General features: G+C 41.3%; 1 protein-coding gene across 1 annotated transcript in view; it reads left to right on the top strand.

The window, feature by feature from the left end:
- The window catches only part of FOXP1 (forkhead box P1), a 345,408-nt gene extending 327,141 nt beyond the window's left edge, over positions 1-18,267 (top strand). The window contains exons 16-19 of the mRNA XM_008643610.2: positions 559-680; positions 2,733-2,802; positions 6,432-6,598; positions 13,359-18,267. Coding sequence (XP_008641832.1) covers positions 559-680; positions 2,733-2,802; positions 6,432-6,598; positions 13,359-13,503 — 504 coding nt within the window. The 3' untranslated portion in view covers positions 13,504-18,267. The remainder of the gene's footprint in view (positions 1-558; positions 681-2,732; positions 2,803-6,431; positions 6,599-13,358) is intronic.
- The last annotated feature ends 801 nt before the right edge of the window (positions 18,268-19,068 follow it).

Below are 19,068 nucleotides of genomic sequence, written 5' to 3'. Positions count from 1 at the left end.
GGGGTGCTGCCCAGCCCCTGGCCCGTGCTGTGGGTGTGGAGGGAGGTGCAGCACCTGAATCACATTAGCCCAGCTGTGGGAAACCGCAGCAACACCAGCTCCTGCGCCTCACAGCTAAATCCAGTCGACTGTACTAATATAAAATCTTTTCTGTTCTTTCTAACTGCTTTCTTTTCCAGGAGGGGAGAAATTTCTTTTTGCAGAGAGTATATATTTGTTTTGAAAAAGTCTAAGCAATGTTCCTCTTGTGTTCTGTATGAAATGTGCTGTATTCTACAACATGCATGCTTAAAATAGTGGCTGTTCTCAGTCACACTGGGGATAATTGATAAGAATAATGTGAATTTTTAATCTTGGGTTTAAGCTTTCATATTTATTTTGTCTTTGCAAAATAAGATGTAAAGAGCCTGGGAAAGCAAGCGGGTGCGGGGAGGGGAAGGGGCTTAACATTGCAAAATGAGAACTGTCAAGCTGACTGTGCTGCTGCTGTTCTTGGACAATGATGAGCATTTTCTCATAGAAGGTTTTTGAATGTTTTCTCTTTTATACTTGCTGCAGAATGCAGTGCGTCATAATCTTAGTCTTCACAAGTGTTTTGTGCGAGTAGAAAACGTTAAAGGGGCAGTATGGACAGTGGATGAACTAGAGTTCCAAAAACGAAGGCCACAAAAGATCAGTGGGTATGTCCACCATGTTTGAACTTCTTAGCCTAGCTCGGATCATGCTTACAGTTTAACGTAGAGGCTTTTGGCTGCTAGCTGGTGTTAGACCAACCACAGGTGGTTTCGCATTGTCTCAGTTAAGGGAAACCAAGACAAACATCTCATCACTACTGTTTGTATGCCCACCAGTACCCTGACCCTGCTTGCTTGGTGTTTGTTGCATCACATGCTAGTAGCTTTTAGGTGGCAATGCATATTAACCCTCACAAACCATTTGCTTATGCTTATTGCATTTTATTTTCTTTTTCCTTTTCCTTGTATTTGATGTCTGTTCTGTCCCCGATCCCGTGTCCCTTTGTTTCCACTTCATCTCCTTTGCTGCTGCTCTTGTCCCAGGGTGCCATTCGCACCAACCTCTCACTGCATAAGTGCTTTATCAGAGTAGAGGATGAGTTTGGGTCCTTTTGGACTGTTGATGATGAAGAGTTTAAACGTGGCCGTCATATTCAACGAGGCCGTCCTCGAAAATACTGCCCTGATGAAAACTTTGGCGAGCTTGTTGCACAGTAAGAGCTTTTACTTGCTTTAATTTTTTTTTTCTGCTGTTGCTTTGCTTTGCATGATTTACCCATCTCATGTAGACTTGCATTTCACAAAATAGTGACATCACCTTTGCTGCTAAAGAAACTAAATTTTTGGTTGTTATGTGTATTTTGTGTGTCCTACTCTGATAATCCAAATGCCTGTAGTAATAACTCTACTCTGACATGTTTGTTAAAGCATTTATTTATAGAGCAATGTAGACTAAGATAATTATCCACGCTAGCGCAGATATGCTGCTGTAGACGTGTCAGGAAGACAGATATATGCCAGGAAAGGCTTCAGATAAGTTTTAATTCTGATATTTTCCTTTGCTTTCAATTGTATGCTTTGTTTTGCAACTCCTAATCAAGAAAAGTAAGGTACTTATGAGACAGAAATGCTGAATTCACTTTAAAGAGTTTGAAAATGCAGTGAGACCAGCTGTAAAGATTATCAACAGGCCATCGTGTGCCTACCAACAACCATGCACCAATATTCCTGGGCTTCCCAGAGGGATTTTCTTTGACCTTTACTCGAAGGCCATCTGTCCTGGACAACTGATCCTTGCTGGTCCCTGTTCAAGGGGCTCAGTTAAGACTCTGCTCACCATAATTTATTCCCACATTAATAAAATTAAAATAAAAACATGCCCAGTGAGTGATAAAACTTTTGGGAGATGCTTTGCATGGGCATTTTTTTACCTAGTCTCTATTTCATTATTTTAATCTCCCGATGGAACCATGATATTGGGATGCCTCCTAAAGAGAGAACGCATATGGTCCCCATTCCTTTTCCTCAAATCTGGTCCCTTATGTAAAGTTGACAAAAATAAGGGTCCAAAATAGCACACCAGAATATTTTTTACTAAAAAAGGCTTTTAGGGCAGTGTGGTGGTTTCTGTGGGCCGCCTGCCCTCGTGCCTCCTTGCCCACGGGCTGCTTGGGGTGATGGTGTGGGCAGCCCCTCACCATGGCCATTGGCATGGCAGGGAATAACATCGATCAAATAAATCCTTTCTCATCGTGGTGCCCCCCTCCACTGGGAGAGACTCCGCTGCCAGCAACTTGGAGAGTCATTTGAATGAAGCAGAGTTTAAAATGTCCCGTGATGCTTTTGATCATTGCCTCCTCATGATGGACCTTCACTTGGTAACGGGCTCCCAGACACGACGAAAATTGGAGAATTTCTCCTGAACACAGCTACAATGAGCAGAGATGCCAAGATGTGCCACTAACGCAGGGTAGTAGAACACATGGCGAGGTAACGTCAAGAGATAATCATGTTCCTTATTTAGTAAAGGCAAATATGATAACCATAGCCGAAAACTCAGATATTAAAAAAAAAAAAAAAAGAGACACGAAAGAGAACTCGTATGGAAAACCAGTCTCAGCTCTAGTTTTCTGGTGGGGGAGGAAGCATTACGTGCTTGAAACGCTCGCACAGAAGTTGGTTGCATTTAACTCTCCTTTTTATGTTTTTCTTATGCAGTAACCCTTCTCTTATTAAAAACATACAGACCAGCCACACCTACTGCACACCTCTCAATGCTGCTTTACAGGTAAGATTAATGACTGTAGCAAATATGCAACAGAGGCGTGTGTCTTCCCCACTCATTTCAAAATATATTAGCCTTGCTCTAATTAGATATTAAATTTTAATTCCGTTAAACTTTTTTCTTAAGTGCATAAAGCATCATAGTCCCTGGAGGCAAACACATATCAGGCTGCTTCAGCATTAGCTAGATGCTTAGCATTTTGAATATTGTGGCAAAAAAATTAAAAGTTCACTTATTAATATTTATCAGCAGTATCATAATTTCCATCCTCTTATTTCAGAATTTCACTTGAGGCAAAAATACCACAAGTGTAATTACTCTAGCACAGCTATTAATGTGCTGAATGATAGGATACTGCGGCACGTGACCTTCTATTGTTCATGGCTTTAAAGAGAAAGCAGATCATTTTTTCCCCCTTTTCTTTTAAGGGCTATTTTTGCATATCTTCCTATTGTTGGTAAAAAATAAACGGCGCGATTCCTATAGAAAAGAAAAGATCATTTTTATTGGTTTAAACTGTAATAGTAAGACAAAAATTCTGTTTTTTCACGATGCAGAAATACACAAAGTGTGGGTACAGAATTAATAACTTGCAGCCTAAAAGTGTCCATGTCTCCAGCCCTTTTTCTGGTGCCCTTTTTTTCCTTTCAGCAAATTCCTGACTCGAATTTTTACCTCAAAAACCCTAAGTAAAGTCAGTATTTGCTGTATAAACCAAAGATGCAAATGCATTACCATGCCGTGATTTGTAGTGGGGTCTGTGTGTTTGGGGGGGGGTTCAAACCTGGTTTCTATATATTATAAATGAATCCAGAAGGCAACACCATGCATGGTTGCCCCCCAGGTAATTCCTGGGGGTCACCTCTCAAGAAGTTCACTGATGCCATGGGTATTTGCTTGGGCAGTCATGTTTTGTGGAAGGTTTAGCAGACTTCTCTTTTCAGAACCAAGAAACAGATTATTAGGAGGAAAATGATGTTTCACCTTTCTTCTAATTTTTTGAGTTTATGCAGTAACTCCTGCAAAACCCAGGAAAGTATGTTTAAATGAAGCAACTGTAAATACCATTCATTAGTAACTTATTTTCCCTTGAGTCTTGTGAAGTGTGATTTTTAAAGACTGCTTTGTCTCCTGAATAGTATTAAGATTACAAGCACATTTTGCATTCATGAGGCTGAAAGGCAAAAATGAAATGATCCTGCATTTCTTCACATTGTTAACTATGTGACTAATTTCAATTAATATGCTTATCATATGGAACTGTTCGTGTTTTATTTCTGAAACACATGTCGTTGTCGTCATCTCCATCCATTCTTGTCTTTCGTGATAACCTCCAAACTGTTTCCATTCCCCACTTTTCCTGAGAGAGCCATGTCCTCATGCCCCCCATAGCATCGTGTGCTCTGAGCTGATGGAGAGAGGAGCCTTGGCCAGATTTGCTACCACTGTAACCCCTCTAATAAGTGGGGGTGAATAATAACCATTGCACTGAGGCAGGTCCTCTTTTAGGGTGAAAATAAACCAGCAGGTTCCACATTTCTCTCCCCGCCATTGGATTTTGGAGTCAAAATCCCGGTGGGTTATCTGGGGCTGTAGAGGGTCTGGGCAAATAATGTGGGTGGCCACTGCCTTGTGGGCAGTTCAGACCTCACTTGGGCAACAAATTCCTCTAGGACACAAGGCTGCCTTGCCTGCCAGGGCCTACATTCAGTCTAATTAATACTTGATGAGCAGTGTTCCCCCCAGCTTTTGTGGGCTCTGGGAAGGCCTGCTCCTTGCACATTCCTGTGAGCACCACGGGGTCTGCACGGGGGGCTGTGTGCCACCAGCATGGTGTCTTTTCCTGTGGGGTGACAGCCACCCCTCTCCTTCACCCAGACCCTGCTGACATGTCCTCTATCTGTTTTCCCTCATGGCCAGGGAGAAGAAGCAGCTCTCTCCCCCCTCTGTCTGTGGAAGGTACGGGGACTCCAGCTCTCACCAGTTCTCTCTTTTGCCAGCGGGTCAACAGGGGCTCCCAAAACACCCCCTCCCCTATTACTGTCTTCTAGCAGATACTCCTTGTGTCCCACCTCTCCCCCAGTAAATTGCTTTACTGCAATTACAAGTTATCACTGTGGGTGAAGAACTTGAGTCATTATTTTGCCAAGTGCAGGAAATGTGAACCATTCTTTGCATCCCCTAATCACAATGAGTTTGCCGGTTGTTGAATCAAGAAGATAAAAATAATCCTCCCCGTTAGAATAGCTTTTGTAATCACGTGTGACACATAGGGCTGCACATGGAGAGGTCAACGTAAGGAAGAATAAAAGGGGCCGTGCTCCTGGAGATGCTGCAGTGAGGGCTGGTCCTGCCCTCCCTTCCCATCCCATCTCCCCCCACTCTGTCTCTGGCTGTGCTCGCCTGGGAAGAACTGCCAGCTTGGCAGCAAGTGAGGAGTTTTGTCCAGGAATTAGGAGCAGGCAAGAGCGTTTGGTGGGGAGTACGTTTGCATGGATTCCCCTCCCACAGGCCAGGTTTGCATCATGCAGACCCAGCCTGATGAATTTTTTTGCTTGGCCACTGCAGCCAGCTGACCTCTTCCCAGCGCAGGTCAAGCACTGCCGAGCCAGCGTCTGTGGCTGCCCGGCCCTGACACAGCTTAGAGAGCCACAGATGATGTCAGCTGCATCCATTTGGGATGGGTGAAATGGCTAAATGTCCTTCCAGTCCTTGGATGCTACAGCGTTGGAAAGCTGTGCCTCTCATCCCTGTGCCTCCCTCCCGTTCCAGTGCCTCCCATCCCCACCAAACACTGGGCTCCTCCGGGGCTCGAGGTTTCTGCGTTCCCACCGCTGCTGCGCCGGGCCGGGACTGTGCTGTCAACATGAGCTAATGCTGACACACAGTAAATATTAGCAGGCAGAACGGTGGGAATCAGAAGGAAAATATTTAACAGTTCATTCTCTTCCTACAAAGATTTCCACTTAGAAAGTTAACTCCAGTGTGCCGCTGCATGGTGTTTCCTTAGAACAAAGGGAAAAATCAAAATAAAATAGTCAGACCTGTAAGGTAGGAATTGAGTTGGTGAGGTTTAAAAAAATTCCACATGGAGTGGTTCAGTTCCCAGGTAGATTGGTGCAGCTCTGATCCAGTTAGTGCTGATGGCAGCCTCACACATGTCCCAAGGAAAACCAAACTCGGTGATGCTGCACTCCTGCTTGGTGCCCACTCATTCCAGTGGGAAAGAATTACCAGCTGAGCCAGTTCGAATTTTTTTCCCCATTTCATTAGAAACAAAGCCCAAACCTAAGCCACAAAAAATACCCCAAAGCCCCAAACATAATTTCATGAAGCAAAAATAGAGAAAGGACATTTTCTTTTTTCCAGGGGGTGTAATTCCAAGTAGGGAATGGAAAGCTCCATCCCGTTATAAGCCAATACAGCTATGAATCCTTAAACCCAGATCTAAATGACGTTAAATTTCCCTTGATGGAACCAGGGTAATACCTATCAGAAAGTACAATATTTAAAAGAACCTGTAATTGCAAATAATGTAGATGTGGAGAATGTTTTGGAACAAGTGAGTGTGTTGTGCAATGTATAAAAACGTTAGTCATGGCTCTTCATGGATTTGTTTGTGTCCTTGGCAGGCTTCAATGGCTGAGAACAGTATACCTCTATACACTACTGCTTCCATGGGAAATCCCACTCTGGGCAATTTAGCCAGTGCGATGAGGGAAGAGCTCAATGGTGCAATGGAGCATACGAACAGTAACGGGAGTGACAGCAGTCCAGGACGTTCCCCTATGCAAGCGATGTAAGTACGGCAGAAGCGCATGCTGGCTCTAGGTCTTGTCTTTCCATCTGCTCAAGGGTCACTCTGGAGACTCCTGGCTCCTTCCTGAGCTTCATGGTTGGAGCAGCAGGAGCAGACATCTGCCTCCATCTGGGGACATGCTTAGGGTGATTAGAACATAAAAGAGCCATTTACCAGTTTCCACATAAAACTGATCAGCTCAGTCCAGTCCAAGAAGCACACAGGGCTATAAAATTGTTCACTTGTTTGCAGTTCTCTTCTTTAAACCTTGCAAAATCTCATAGGCAACTACGTTTCTTGGAGAAAACCTGTGATTTCTGTCCCCCGCAGTCTACGTGATGAGCACAGCCCATTGGGCAGAGCTGGGAAATGGGCTTGTTTGGTGCGTCCAAAAAAAACCACTCAACACAAAACGGTCTTGCTAAGCATTAACATGAAGGTCTGTGTGATTTATAGATTGCTCTTAAAATATCAAAAGGAGAATTAATAGGGGCATTATAGCAACAGACGGCGGTGTAATGAGCGCGTCTATAACCACACGAAGTGACGGGGGCTTGCCGGCCCTGCTCAACGTGAGCGGCACCCGGGCAGCGGGCGGGCGCAGGAAAGGGTAAGGCAGGAAGGGTGTGATGCCCCGATGGGTGTGTGCGGTATTTATGGGGTGATGGAGTGAGTTTGCAAAGCTGTAAACTCCCCCCTCCCCTCACATCACACGCTGGGTAATTGGCGGCTGGTGAGGAAGCCGGAGTTTACAAGTCCTGTCGTTCCCAAAAGCGCGGAGAAGCAGTTGGGTACCTGTGAGTGACCGTGCTGCCCGTCTTCCCCCCGCTCCTTAAAACAGCCTGTAAAATTACTGGCTGGCTCACCAGGGCTCACATTACACATTAAAAAGAGAACTAATTTGTAGTCTTTTACTTCAAAGTAATTTGAATAAGGGATTTACAAAAGTAAGTCTAAATCAAAAAGTACAAAAACATTAACCTAATACCACGGTAGTAATTAGTTGTGAAACTAATTAGCATTTAATGGCAAAAAAGTTTCCCACCTGCATAATGTGTTGTCAGAGGGGAGGGGGCACGAAGGAATCTGAGGCTCTGGATACTTTGATATTGCAGCTTTTTAAATCAGTGCACAAAGTGCTTTGAAAAAAAAATCTTTAAAGATGGCAACATTCATTTTTAATTAATAATTAATTTAAACATTGTCTTTTACCATTTACTTCAAAACATTCAAATAATGTGTTTAGCTTTTCCAGTGATTGTTTGTGCAGTATTAATTATCTCTCCCAAAGTAACGTTGCATGACACACTTTCCGTCTCTCACAGACGGATTCATCTCCAGGCAGTTTTAGTCACAATTCGTTATCCTCTGCCCGTGACCATGCAGGGCCGGCGTGGAGGAGGAATGGAGGGACATGGCTTTTCTCCAGAAACAAGACTTCTCCCAAGGGTTTCTCCTGGCCTAACAGACAAGGATGAACGTTTATGATGTTGCGTTAATCCAAGTAATTATCTTTTAGTAAGTTCAAGGCTAGTGCAGTTCATGCACTTCTCATTTCACCTAAGGTTTCCTTGTCTTTGAAGAGACTGAGAGGAGGGAAAAACAACCAAGTTGAAACAGGCTAGGACATCTTCCAGAACCGTGCATAGCTGTGGCCTTTGCTGCACTTAATAATCATTTCTTAGCACATTGATACCAAGGTGAGGGGCACAGAACAAATAGTGGAGAGAGAGGAGGTTGGGGGGAGTGATGCCTCATTTTCATTATTCACCAGAAAATCCAATTTTCTGTTGTAATATGGAAATGATTGTTTCCTGAGTGTTTTCATTTCCTCAGAATTGATAATATATGTGTTCTCTGCTGAACATTTCTTTCTGCTTAAGTAAAATGTGGCCGGGTGATGTTCCAATCCCGGCCTCGGAGCCTCCCCGTTATAATGGTGTTTCTAAGTAGTTTGAAGGGATCTAAAGCCAGAACACCATTCACACGTCATGGGGTTTACCCTGTTTACTAAATAAAATCATGAGTCAACAGTGACTTTCCAGACGCTGTGAAGCCTTTTTATTTTCCATGCTCGTGCTTTGTTAACAACGTGTTCATTTTTTTTCTCAGAACAGATTTCCTTGTCATAATGCGAGTTATTTTTTAAACAATTTCAGTATATTAGAAGAAATCAAGCTTTAAACTTTATTGTAAGGTTTAAAGGACCTTGTTAACATGACAGCTAAGAAGTCTAACACTTCAGCTGAAGTCTTATTACCGCTCATTCGTTTCCTTTTTATGACACATTGAACCACAGCTAGGGTGGGTTTTTTCCCTTCTCTCTCCCTCCTTTTGAACCACTAGAAAGTAGTCGCATAATTACAGCTTGGGGACATAACACTTTCATCCTGATATGCTCCAAAGGTAGCCACAAAGCAAACTACTCCATGCTGTGTGCACCACCAGAACTCAGTGGCTTTAAACAACAGTCAGCTTTATTAAAAACTCCTCTGTTCCCAGAGTGGACAAACAAAAGAATTACTCAGATGTGAAAAGAAGGGGAATCTGTGTTCAGCAAGGTTATTTATTGTTAACCCCTTCTGGAGTCCCAGGCATCTACTTAAAAGGAATGTGCTGAATTTCTGCTGCTATAAAAACAGAAATGGGAAACCCTTTCTTTTCTTTGCCTTCTTTCCTCCCCGCCATTCTTTTTCTTTTTGCTTAACCCAGCATTTACCTTTTCTGTAATTCAGCAGACTGAATTCTTCAGTCTCTAAAGGAAGTTTTCCTTCCTCAATTTGAGGATTTGGTGGGGTGGTAAATAGAAATTCAGACTTACTTGAGAGGTTATGAAAGTCTCCCTTTGCCTTCAAGATTATTTAAGCTTATTTATTTCAGTTGCTCAAAAACGTTTGAGAAAAATCATGGATTCTGGACGGCTACCTCCTCACATGCCATTTTGTGGTTACAGCTGACAGAATACACAAGGAGTTGGAATTTTTTGGCATTGTTTTCCTTGCAGCTCTCTCCCTTGGGGGGTGTGTTACTGAGATAACCTCCTCATTTAGGGGATAGAGGTTTTGCCAAGCTCGCTGTCTGATGTTTGTGCAACATGTGAGGTGCTGGGGGAGGCTGGTGTGACTCTGCTCCCTATGGCTTTGTGGCCCTCTCTGGCTTTGTCTCACCCAGGATCGAGCACAGCTTTTAGTAACTTCTGTTGCTTCTCACACCTCAAGTTTTGTTTTTTGACCTCTGGGAATCACACCAAACCTCAAAGAGAACTGTTGAGCTTTTGATGGGATACCCTTCCATCTCGGACCAGGGTAAAAGAGCAGAGGAGGCTGCTGTTCTGCTAAGTTCTTTATTTCATAGTCTCACAGCTGTCTTGAAGGCAGAGTTCAAGGGGGTTACATGATAAAGCCAAGCAGCAACAGCAAACACCAGGCAGAAAACAGCTGCTTCTTCTAATTTCCTCTATATTTTTTTTCTTACAGAAGTGTGGATTATATTTGTTAATTGACCAATAAGATTAACACACTATTCTAGTTTTCCTTTCTTAACCTATCCTGGTTTAATTCTAACAATCATAAGCCTTACGCAAGTGTGACATAGGTATTACACAGATTCGTGTGTACAGTTTCTATCAGCTCTTATTGTTTATGTGAACACTCTGTCTAAAAAATGTGTACAGTGTAATTCTATCTATATTTTGTCTAAAGTAAAGAAATTCTGTGAAAAGGTAACACTGCTGCAGTAAGAACTGTGTTTAAGGTCTCTGCTACAGTTTTTTAATGTTTAAGGCACTTAGCATATATTTCTACTAAAAGTTAAAGATCCATATTTCTGTTTCACTTTGGTGTGGGTTCATGTATCTCAGCTTCTCCAAAGGTTTTAATTCAACTCCTGTGCTTTGGCTTTCCTCTTGGCCTGAGTCCAGAGGAGCTTTCACTCCAACAGAGAACCTCAGTTAAAACCACCTGGTTTCACAACAAAACCAGAAGAGGGGCAGAGTTTGCTTTGGAAAGGTTTGGGGACGTTTGAATGAGCTTTCACAGCACTTTGAGTGGTGGTGGGCACAGTGAGCACCTGTCTAACCTGCTGGCACCTAAGGTGGTGGGGATGCATTGGGACACCAGGAAGCCTTTGGAGAAACTCTAGTCCGTGTACCAAGGCCTCTCCACTGCATGAGACATGCTCTCCTCTCCCCTTTGAAAATTTCCCTTCTGTGTTTTCAAAAATAATGCTTTAAAAAAATAAATAAGCCCAGCAGCAGCAGCATCATCAAAACCAGAAAGCAAAAAAGCAAGACTTTGACATTAAAACATCAGTAAAAAAGATCACTGCCATAAAGGCCGGGTAGCACAGGCTTTATTGGGCTCTCAGTGCAGCTGCTCTTTCCCCCTTTTTCTTCTGTTTTTCATTTCATGTTTTTTCCCAAGTGAGGGGGCCCCACAGCCTATTCATAATATAAGTTTTTCTAGTTGCAGGTATTCAGCATAGTTTAATATTCACTGAGGCCCTGAGCTGCTGGGACAGGTAGCACGTGCACACCTCCAACGTGACAGTCTGCTTGTGAGACTTCTTATACCAATTCTTGCCAATTTGCCAATTCTTGACTTCTCATCCTTGACTTGTCTCCTTCCAGTCTTTTCTTTACCCCTCCTTTTTCACTAGTTAGGTTAAAATTGTATGAGCAGTGCTCTCCGTGTGTAATTTTTTCAAAAATTGCATGACATGCAGAGGAACCTCCTCACTTACAGAAGTGTATTGATAGGATAACTTATTAGTGAATTTGAAGGGAGAAGGTGTGTGTACATGGATACTGCATCACTTCTCCCCACTGTTCCTTTGGATGAGTTGGAAGGTGCAGTTAATACTCAAGTATTGATCCAGCACTTTACAACTCAAGGAGTTGAAACATGCAGAGACTTGAAAGGCATTCGCAGCTCACATAAGAATTGTCTGTAGTCAGCAAATTGGATGCTTCCTAAACTGATCTGGGCTCAAGCCTAAATAAATAAATAGGGTACAAGGGTACAGCTGACTCACTTGAAGTAGGCAAGGCTGGCTTTGGTCTGTCTGTGGATGCTAAGTACATCTTCTCTACTCAGTGATTTATCCTTGTTGTCTGTCCGTGCAGTGGAGTACAAACAGTGTTGTTGTTCCTATCCACACAAAACATAAAATACAATGCAGCTATTTTAAATCATTAATTTTAAAGCAAATCTGTGCAAGCAGAGAAAAAGTTCTTACAGTGAAGGTGTGTACTTCAGGTTATGTGTTCATGATGCATATGTGAAAGGGTTAAATCAGCCTGCAAAGAGAAAAAAACAAGAGTCTCAGAGGGTGGATATCAACTCAATGAGAGAGTGAGACTTGAACTCATTAACACTTTATTTTAAGGGATTGCCTACAACATCAATTATTTAGGAAGCAAACAGGGTCTCCATCGCTGTGTCGCATTATTAATACTTGGTAATGTCAATAAAATCCTAGTTTCCTATAAAGTCCCACCAACAAGACACTGTTGACTCACATAGCTACTTTACATTTCAAAAGCTGCTGAACAAAAAAAAAAAAAAAAAAGAGGTAAAAAAAGGTAATTTGTATTTGTATAGGATTTGTTGTAAATATGATTTACGAACAACATTTTTCAATTGTTATCATACCCATTTTGAATGACCAAGCCCCATTCCCCTGCGGGTTATTCATGTGCTTTGCTGTAATGAGAAATTTGGCAGATCTCATCTCTTTAGTACATCCTTGTGCCCACCATGAGCTGGGGATCATGTTCTGCCTTGTTTACAGCTGACAGTGTTATTATTCTCGTTAGGACTGTGCTTTCTTATCATATTGTTGTGTTGAGCGAGCCTTTTCCTCTCTGTTTGTGTTTCCTGGCAGGGCTTTTCTTCCCTTATTGACAGTTTGTAAAAATATGCATTAATTTGGAGTTTAAAGCATGTATCATGGTGTCTCTTTGCTGTGTTTGCTTGAAGTTGATTAATGATAGAACCTCACTTGGGGTCGTCCTCTGGAGAGTTGTCTCACAGGTTCTGCATGTTAACGAGAGACGCTGCACACACAGCGAGGATGATTAGCCCAGCCTGCGCCGCGCGGAGGCCTTGGCAGGCCGCTGCCTTCCCCTTCGGATGCGTATTCCACTTATTTATCCAAAGATCATATTAACTTAACGTGTCAGCTGAGAGCGTTTGCTCTCGATCCCAAGACGGAAACCCTATCGAGGTGCTCCTCCCACAGTGTTTTCCCGGGGAAGCTGAGTGCTGCCTGCCTGGCATAGCCTTCATGGAATCTTAGAATCATTAAGCTTGGAAAAGCCCTTTAGGATCATCGAGTCCAGCCATTAACCCAACACTGTCAAGCCCACCACTAACCCATGTTTTAAGTGCCACATCCACATGTTTTCTGAGTGCTTCTGGGGGCAGTGACTGCATCACTCCCCTGGGCAGCCTGTTCCAGTGTTTGGTCACTCTTTCAGTGAAGAAATTTTTCCTAATATCCAACCTAAACCTCCTGTGGGGCAACTTGAGGCTGTTTACTCTTGTTCTGTTGATTATTACCTGGGAGATAGTGCTTGGCTTGGCTTCTGTGGCCAGCAGAGACATTGAGGGTCTTCTCCTTGGTGACCTGGAGCTCTCAGACCTGGCCCTCCAGGTCTGAACCCCCCAAACCACTTCACCTTTCTTCCCAAACCACCCATGCTGTCAAAACCATTTTTTAATGACCAGCTAGCTGATTGCCTGTTGTTTTGTTTTCCCAGGCACCCCGTGCATGTCAAAGAAGAACCATTAGACCCAGATGAAAATGAAGGCCCACTATCCTTAGTGACAACAGCCAACCACAGTCCAGATTTTGATCATGACAGAGATTATGAAGATGAACCCGTAAATGAGGACATAGAATGAGTATGTCTGACATCGTTATCCTGAGAATGAAGATTGGAAGAACACGTCAAACTTAGCTGTGAAATCTCTCCATTATTGTACAGTCTGGAGGATTCTCAGTCCACTTTGACAACTATGAAATATGTTAACTCTTAGTGCCATCAAGTATCCCATTTGGGAGTATTTTTGATTTTTCTACTTTTTGTTGAAAAAAGGAATTTGTACTCTGTGCATTGGATGGACTTGTTTGGTACTTGGGATTTTCCTCTCTTACAGTCAACATCAGTGTTGTAAATTTGCTAAACTGATTCACTTGCATTTAGCAGCCAGCTGTGGACTGCAGGTCCTGCCAATTTTGGACACTTGAGGACATCAAACTGAGCATGTACACCTGAACTGCAGATCAAGTCTTTGCCCAGATTTTAAGGATTCCAATGGACAACATATTTGCACAGTACTGCATGTTGATTATCACTGCCTTTACTCCATTTTGTTTTGTTTTTTGGTTGGTTTCTTTTTTTTTTTTTTTGCTTCCATTTGGGATGGGGAAGGCCTGTGTGTGCACGTGTGTGGGTATGTGTGTGTGCGTGTGAGCGTGTATATCGGGGAGGGGTTCAAAGAAAAAATTATCCCAAACTTTTTAATGTATTGCTTTTATTCTCCCACCCCACTTCTCCTCTACCGTTTTAAGTTCTGACCTCAGGCCTCATCTGGGCCCAGGGCCTCTCGGAGGCTTCAACGTTTTCTGTACTTTGTGATGAATGTTAATAGGTGTTTTTATTATACGAAGCTGAATGTCATTGAATTGTTTGTAGTTTTTTCTGTCATTCATTCCAGTTTCCTTCAGATGCCACCATGTTTTCTTTAGCTATGGAAAACATTCCATTTCGGTGTCTCCTTTTTTGTTGTTGTTGTTTTTTGAAAAGGTCCCAAATGCTGCACAATACATGTGGAAGGGTTGTCCAACGGAGAGAGAGGAACGAAGTACTGCAAGAATGAGAATGAATGACAGATGAACATAGAAACACTGTAGGAAGCAACACAGATTCATTCCACAAAGCAGTATTTTTAATATATTCTTGTTTTGCTTGGGTTTTTTGATTTTCTTGATTTTTCTTTTTTTGGCAGCAACGGTGAATATTAGCAAATGCCACAAAATTGAACAGCACAAGGAAACATATGCAGCACCAACAGAGTTCACTTTTAGTAGAGAATGAATAGTACAGTGGCAGGTTCTCGGTTGTTTAACACGAGTTCTAATGGGTCAACAAATCTTTTTGGAATATCTAAGATTACCGAGATGGGCACCTAAACATTTATTATTACAACTTTATTTTCTTCTTATTGTTTTTTTACATTTGCATTTGCAAATAGTGGTTGGAAAGATGACTTCATTAAATTGTTACTGTACGTGGTGATGTTTCACGGTTAAACATCAGTTCAGGATTGCTTGGTGGTTAATCTGTTTGAATACAAATTAGATTTCAGACTGAACTTGTTATGGGAGTTAATAAGGACGGGGCCCCACTAATGCTAAAGTGTTAATTTTCAGCTGTGCAAATCCCGTACTGCAGTTAGGATTGTTATGCAATATTACACCAGCCAGTATGGAAACCTCGCCGGAGGAGTCGGGAGAGTTGGGAGAGAATTGGCGCCAGGGCTTGTTAGGCAAAACTGGCAAAGCTCTGCAAAGCAAACATGACATACAAAATCTGTTGCTATAGGTCAGTAAACCTCAGTCACCAAACACCTAAACATTTTCATTCTGCAACCACTTTTCCGTCACTCATTTATTTATGTAGGACTGTAGCTTTTTTTTTATTATTTCGAAAAGCCTTTCAGAGCTTAATTTATATTCTTCTTTGTACCTTTTTTTTTCCTAAAATTACCAAAGATATTACACAAAAGTAAATTATGTTCTCTGTTATATGCTTTATCTTATGAAGCCAAATATCCTCTTATTGTTGATCAAAGGAGGTTGATTTAGAGGGAAATGACAAGATGTGGGCTATTGCTAACCTGAGAGGGAAACTGCTCCTTTATTCTAGAAAATTTAGAAGGCCAAGTAGATGTCTGAACCAAAGTTGTTACTTTTTATTTGCAATTCTTTACAGTGACCAAAATGAAAGTCTGTAAAGAGGAATCGAGGAGAGCTTTTGAGGCTAAAACTAGGAATCAGTGTTACTGGTGGAGCTATGAGAAGGGAGCTGAAGAAAGCAAAGACACAATTATTTCATGGAAAATTAAGAGTATCAGATAAAGGAGACAGTTTAATAAAACACAGAAGAGAACAGAAAAGCTCCCACAATTTAACTGGACGACATAATGGTATTTCTAGAACTAAAAGAAAATAATAATAATTTTTTGGTCTTTGGTTCTACAGATTGTGTGCCACTTCTGTTCCGGGACTGTGCTGGGATGACTGCTTTACTTTTGGTTGGTCTTGGCACATTTGCTCAGTTTTGTTTAGTTTTTGGTCAGCATTTTTCATAAGGAAATAACACTCCTGTCCACTCATAAGCTTTGGTACAAGAAATTTTATTGGCAGTTAACTTTTATAAAACTCAACTCTGCTTTCTGTTTCAAAGAGACAAGGAAAAAAAAATAGAAAAAAAAGGGCAGTCTGTGGTCATTTGGAAACACTTTTTTTTCTTTTTTTTTTTTTTTTTTTCTTTTTTTTTGGTTTAAATTATATCCAGGCAGCTTCGTGACGTGCCGGCGGTAGCCAGACAGGGATCATGAGAATTGAGCCCTGTGCTTCGAAACTGAGTGGTTTGCTGGTTAGTTCGGTATTCAGAAGGGGGATAAAAATCTGGTAGATTAGTTCATTCTCAGCATGTGTAGCTAGACATGAGTAAAGATAACAGCATGAGAAACTGTTAGTACGCATACCTCAGTCCAAACTGTTAGGGAATGAGTAAATAAAAAATACATTTCACTCAGTTGCACTTAGTTGTATGTCTTGCATGCTTAGTCTAAAGACTGTAGCAAAAATAAAAAAAATTAAAAAAAGAGAAAAAGAAATAAAAAATTAGAGTTTAACATATCTGGCAGGTGTTGCAGCCTTGCAGAAGAACCAACTGAAAATCTCAGGCTTTACATCAAGCAAACTTCACTATGATTTTTACAATTCTGATTCTGTATCCCTTTGGATATACAGTTGCTTCTTTAGGGAGGGGTTTATTATGTTGTACATATATATCCCACTGTGTCTGTGTGAGCCTTTGTCTTTTGGGGGGAGGGTGGGGAGGGAGGAAAAGGTGGAAAGGTCCTTTTTTTAGATATCATTCCTCAAAAGGAATAAATGCAGACCTGTTTGTCAAAACACCTTTTGCTTTTTGTGCAACTGCTTTATATTAACTATACTAAAAAATAGCTTTGAAAAAAAAAAACTACTGTATGTAATGGAATTGCAGAATACGCTGCACATGTATTTTATTTAGTTATCCTTGCTTTAAGAATATTGGATGACATTTGCTGACATGTGGGAGAAAATCCCTGACTTTTTTTTTCAGCTTTTAAATTGTAACATAGTTGACAGATTTTTTTTTTTCTCCTGTTATCATTGATCGAAGCATTTTTGTACAGTTTTTGTGTTTAAGCTGGTTTTTTTGATACTTTCCCACCCCTTCTGTTATCTTACCACTGCCTTTTCTGGCTGTCTTAAACAAAGTTCATATATTTGAAAGGAAAAAAAAAAAATTGTTTAAAAAAAAATGTTTTTCTCCTGCTGCAGTAAATATTTTGCATGATGAATTCCAGGGTCACACTTTCAAAGTTTATCAGTGAAGTAGTGATTAATAATGGGGAGTGTCAAACTATTGAACTTTTTGTATAAAAAAACAAAAAAAAAACTTTACAAGGTGCCAAGATGTAAAGACAATTTGTTACATGTTTTTTTTCTCAAAGAAAAGCGTACATTATGAAAGTAGTACCATGTATCAGGTAAATCGCTGTCAGGAATGAGAGTCAAAGCCTTCCTTGTCCACAAAAAAAAAAAAAAGTTTGTAAATGTAAAACCTGTTAGGTTTCTGCATTCAACTAGAAGTGAAATGAAAAAAAAAAATAAAATCAAGGCTTATGTAGAACAAGTGACCATAAAAAATACGACCTTTTTTTTGATTCTCACTCGCAAGAGTCCCGCTGCAGGTCCTGCACCTCCCCTCTCCTGGAGCTCAGCTTCGGGGAGAGACCGGGGCAGAGATGCTGGTTCTACAAATATTGCAGATCATTAGATATTTTATATATACACATACATAAATATATATATATATAAAGTTTTTTAAAATAATTTTGAACTATTGTAGTTTTCAGATCGCCAATAATCTCACATTCATTATAGCATGGGAAAAAAAAAACCAAAACCAAACGTGTTTAAACTCTTTTGAAATCCTTTGGTACCTTTGGTTAATGAACTCAGAGTGATTTTTTAGATGTTTCAGAAGTCATTTAGTATTCTAGTCTTGCGAGGTGAATTTGCAGTTCAGGACTGCATTTTAATGGGCCCAGAACAGGTAACCAAGTATCTTCTACCCATAAGCCTTGATGAAAATGGTACAGTCCAGACTGTTAGCATGGTGCTTCGTGTGTATGTGCTGCCAGTAACAAGATTTTTTTTTTTTTTTTTGATAAGGCATAAAAGAAACTCATTCCTTACATCAACTGTAATTCCATCATTCCATGTCTGTTGATACAGACAATAAAAAATGTTGTGTAGTCAGTACTAATTACTGACATTATAGCATTCTCAAATGCAATAAAAATGCTGGTTGTTCACACTGGTAATGCAAGTTGCCATGTCCGAAGTTCTTTTGTTGTTTCCTCCTCACGGTGACTCTGATGTCACATCCCAATGGTCCCTCATCTGTGGAGCAGCTGGCTGCCCCTCATCCATGTCCCAGGACATTCATAGATGGACAAATATCATCTCTTTCCTTGAGTCTCCTCCAACCACATCCAAGTACAAAGTATTTTAGTGGTGGTTTTGTGGACAGTCTGTTCAGGGCAGTTGGGTGAGGCTTGAGCTCTGGAAGCAAGGAAGACACTGTCTTTCAAAGAATTCATCCATTTTTCCAAGGAGGTCCTTCAGTTTTGCCCGTTGGGGTCAAAGGGGGCTATTTGCTCTCTCATTGAACTCTATTTTAAAACATGAAGGAAGGGGTTGGGGTCTTCATCCTGCAGCTCCTTCCCAGTGCAGTGCCCTGATGGCAATGGTGCTGCTGGCTTTGGTAGGAAGGGCTGGGAATGTGCACTGCCCCCCTGCCAAAAGGGGTTTGCAGGATCAACCCCTTTTTCCACAAAGCCACGAGGAGCACAGTCCCGAGTGGTGCTGTCACCTGAGACAAACTAAAGGAAAAACCCACCTTCTTTTTCTTTCGAGTAAGCACACATTTATTTTCTTCATCAAGTTTTGTAAAGAAAAATAAAATGTTTAATAACTAGCATTAGCAGCAAACTGAAATTTCAGAGGAGAGATTTTTTTCATGAATAATTCATTAAAATTTCACATCTGCAAGATTAGTCATCCAAATAAAATGCTAATGTCAAAAACATGCACCGTCTATAATATTCTCATCAAGAAATCTT

This window comes from Corvus brachyrhynchos, unplaced genomic scaffold, assembly GCF_000691975.1.
Source record: "Corvus brachyrhynchos isolate BGI_N302 unplaced genomic scaffold, ASM69197v1 scaffold91, whole genome shotgun sequence".
Classification (NCBI taxonomy): Eukaryota; Metazoa; Chordata; class Aves; order Passeriformes; family Corvidae; genus Corvus; species Corvus brachyrhynchos.
This window is presented reverse-complemented; position numbering and strand designations above follow the sequence as displayed.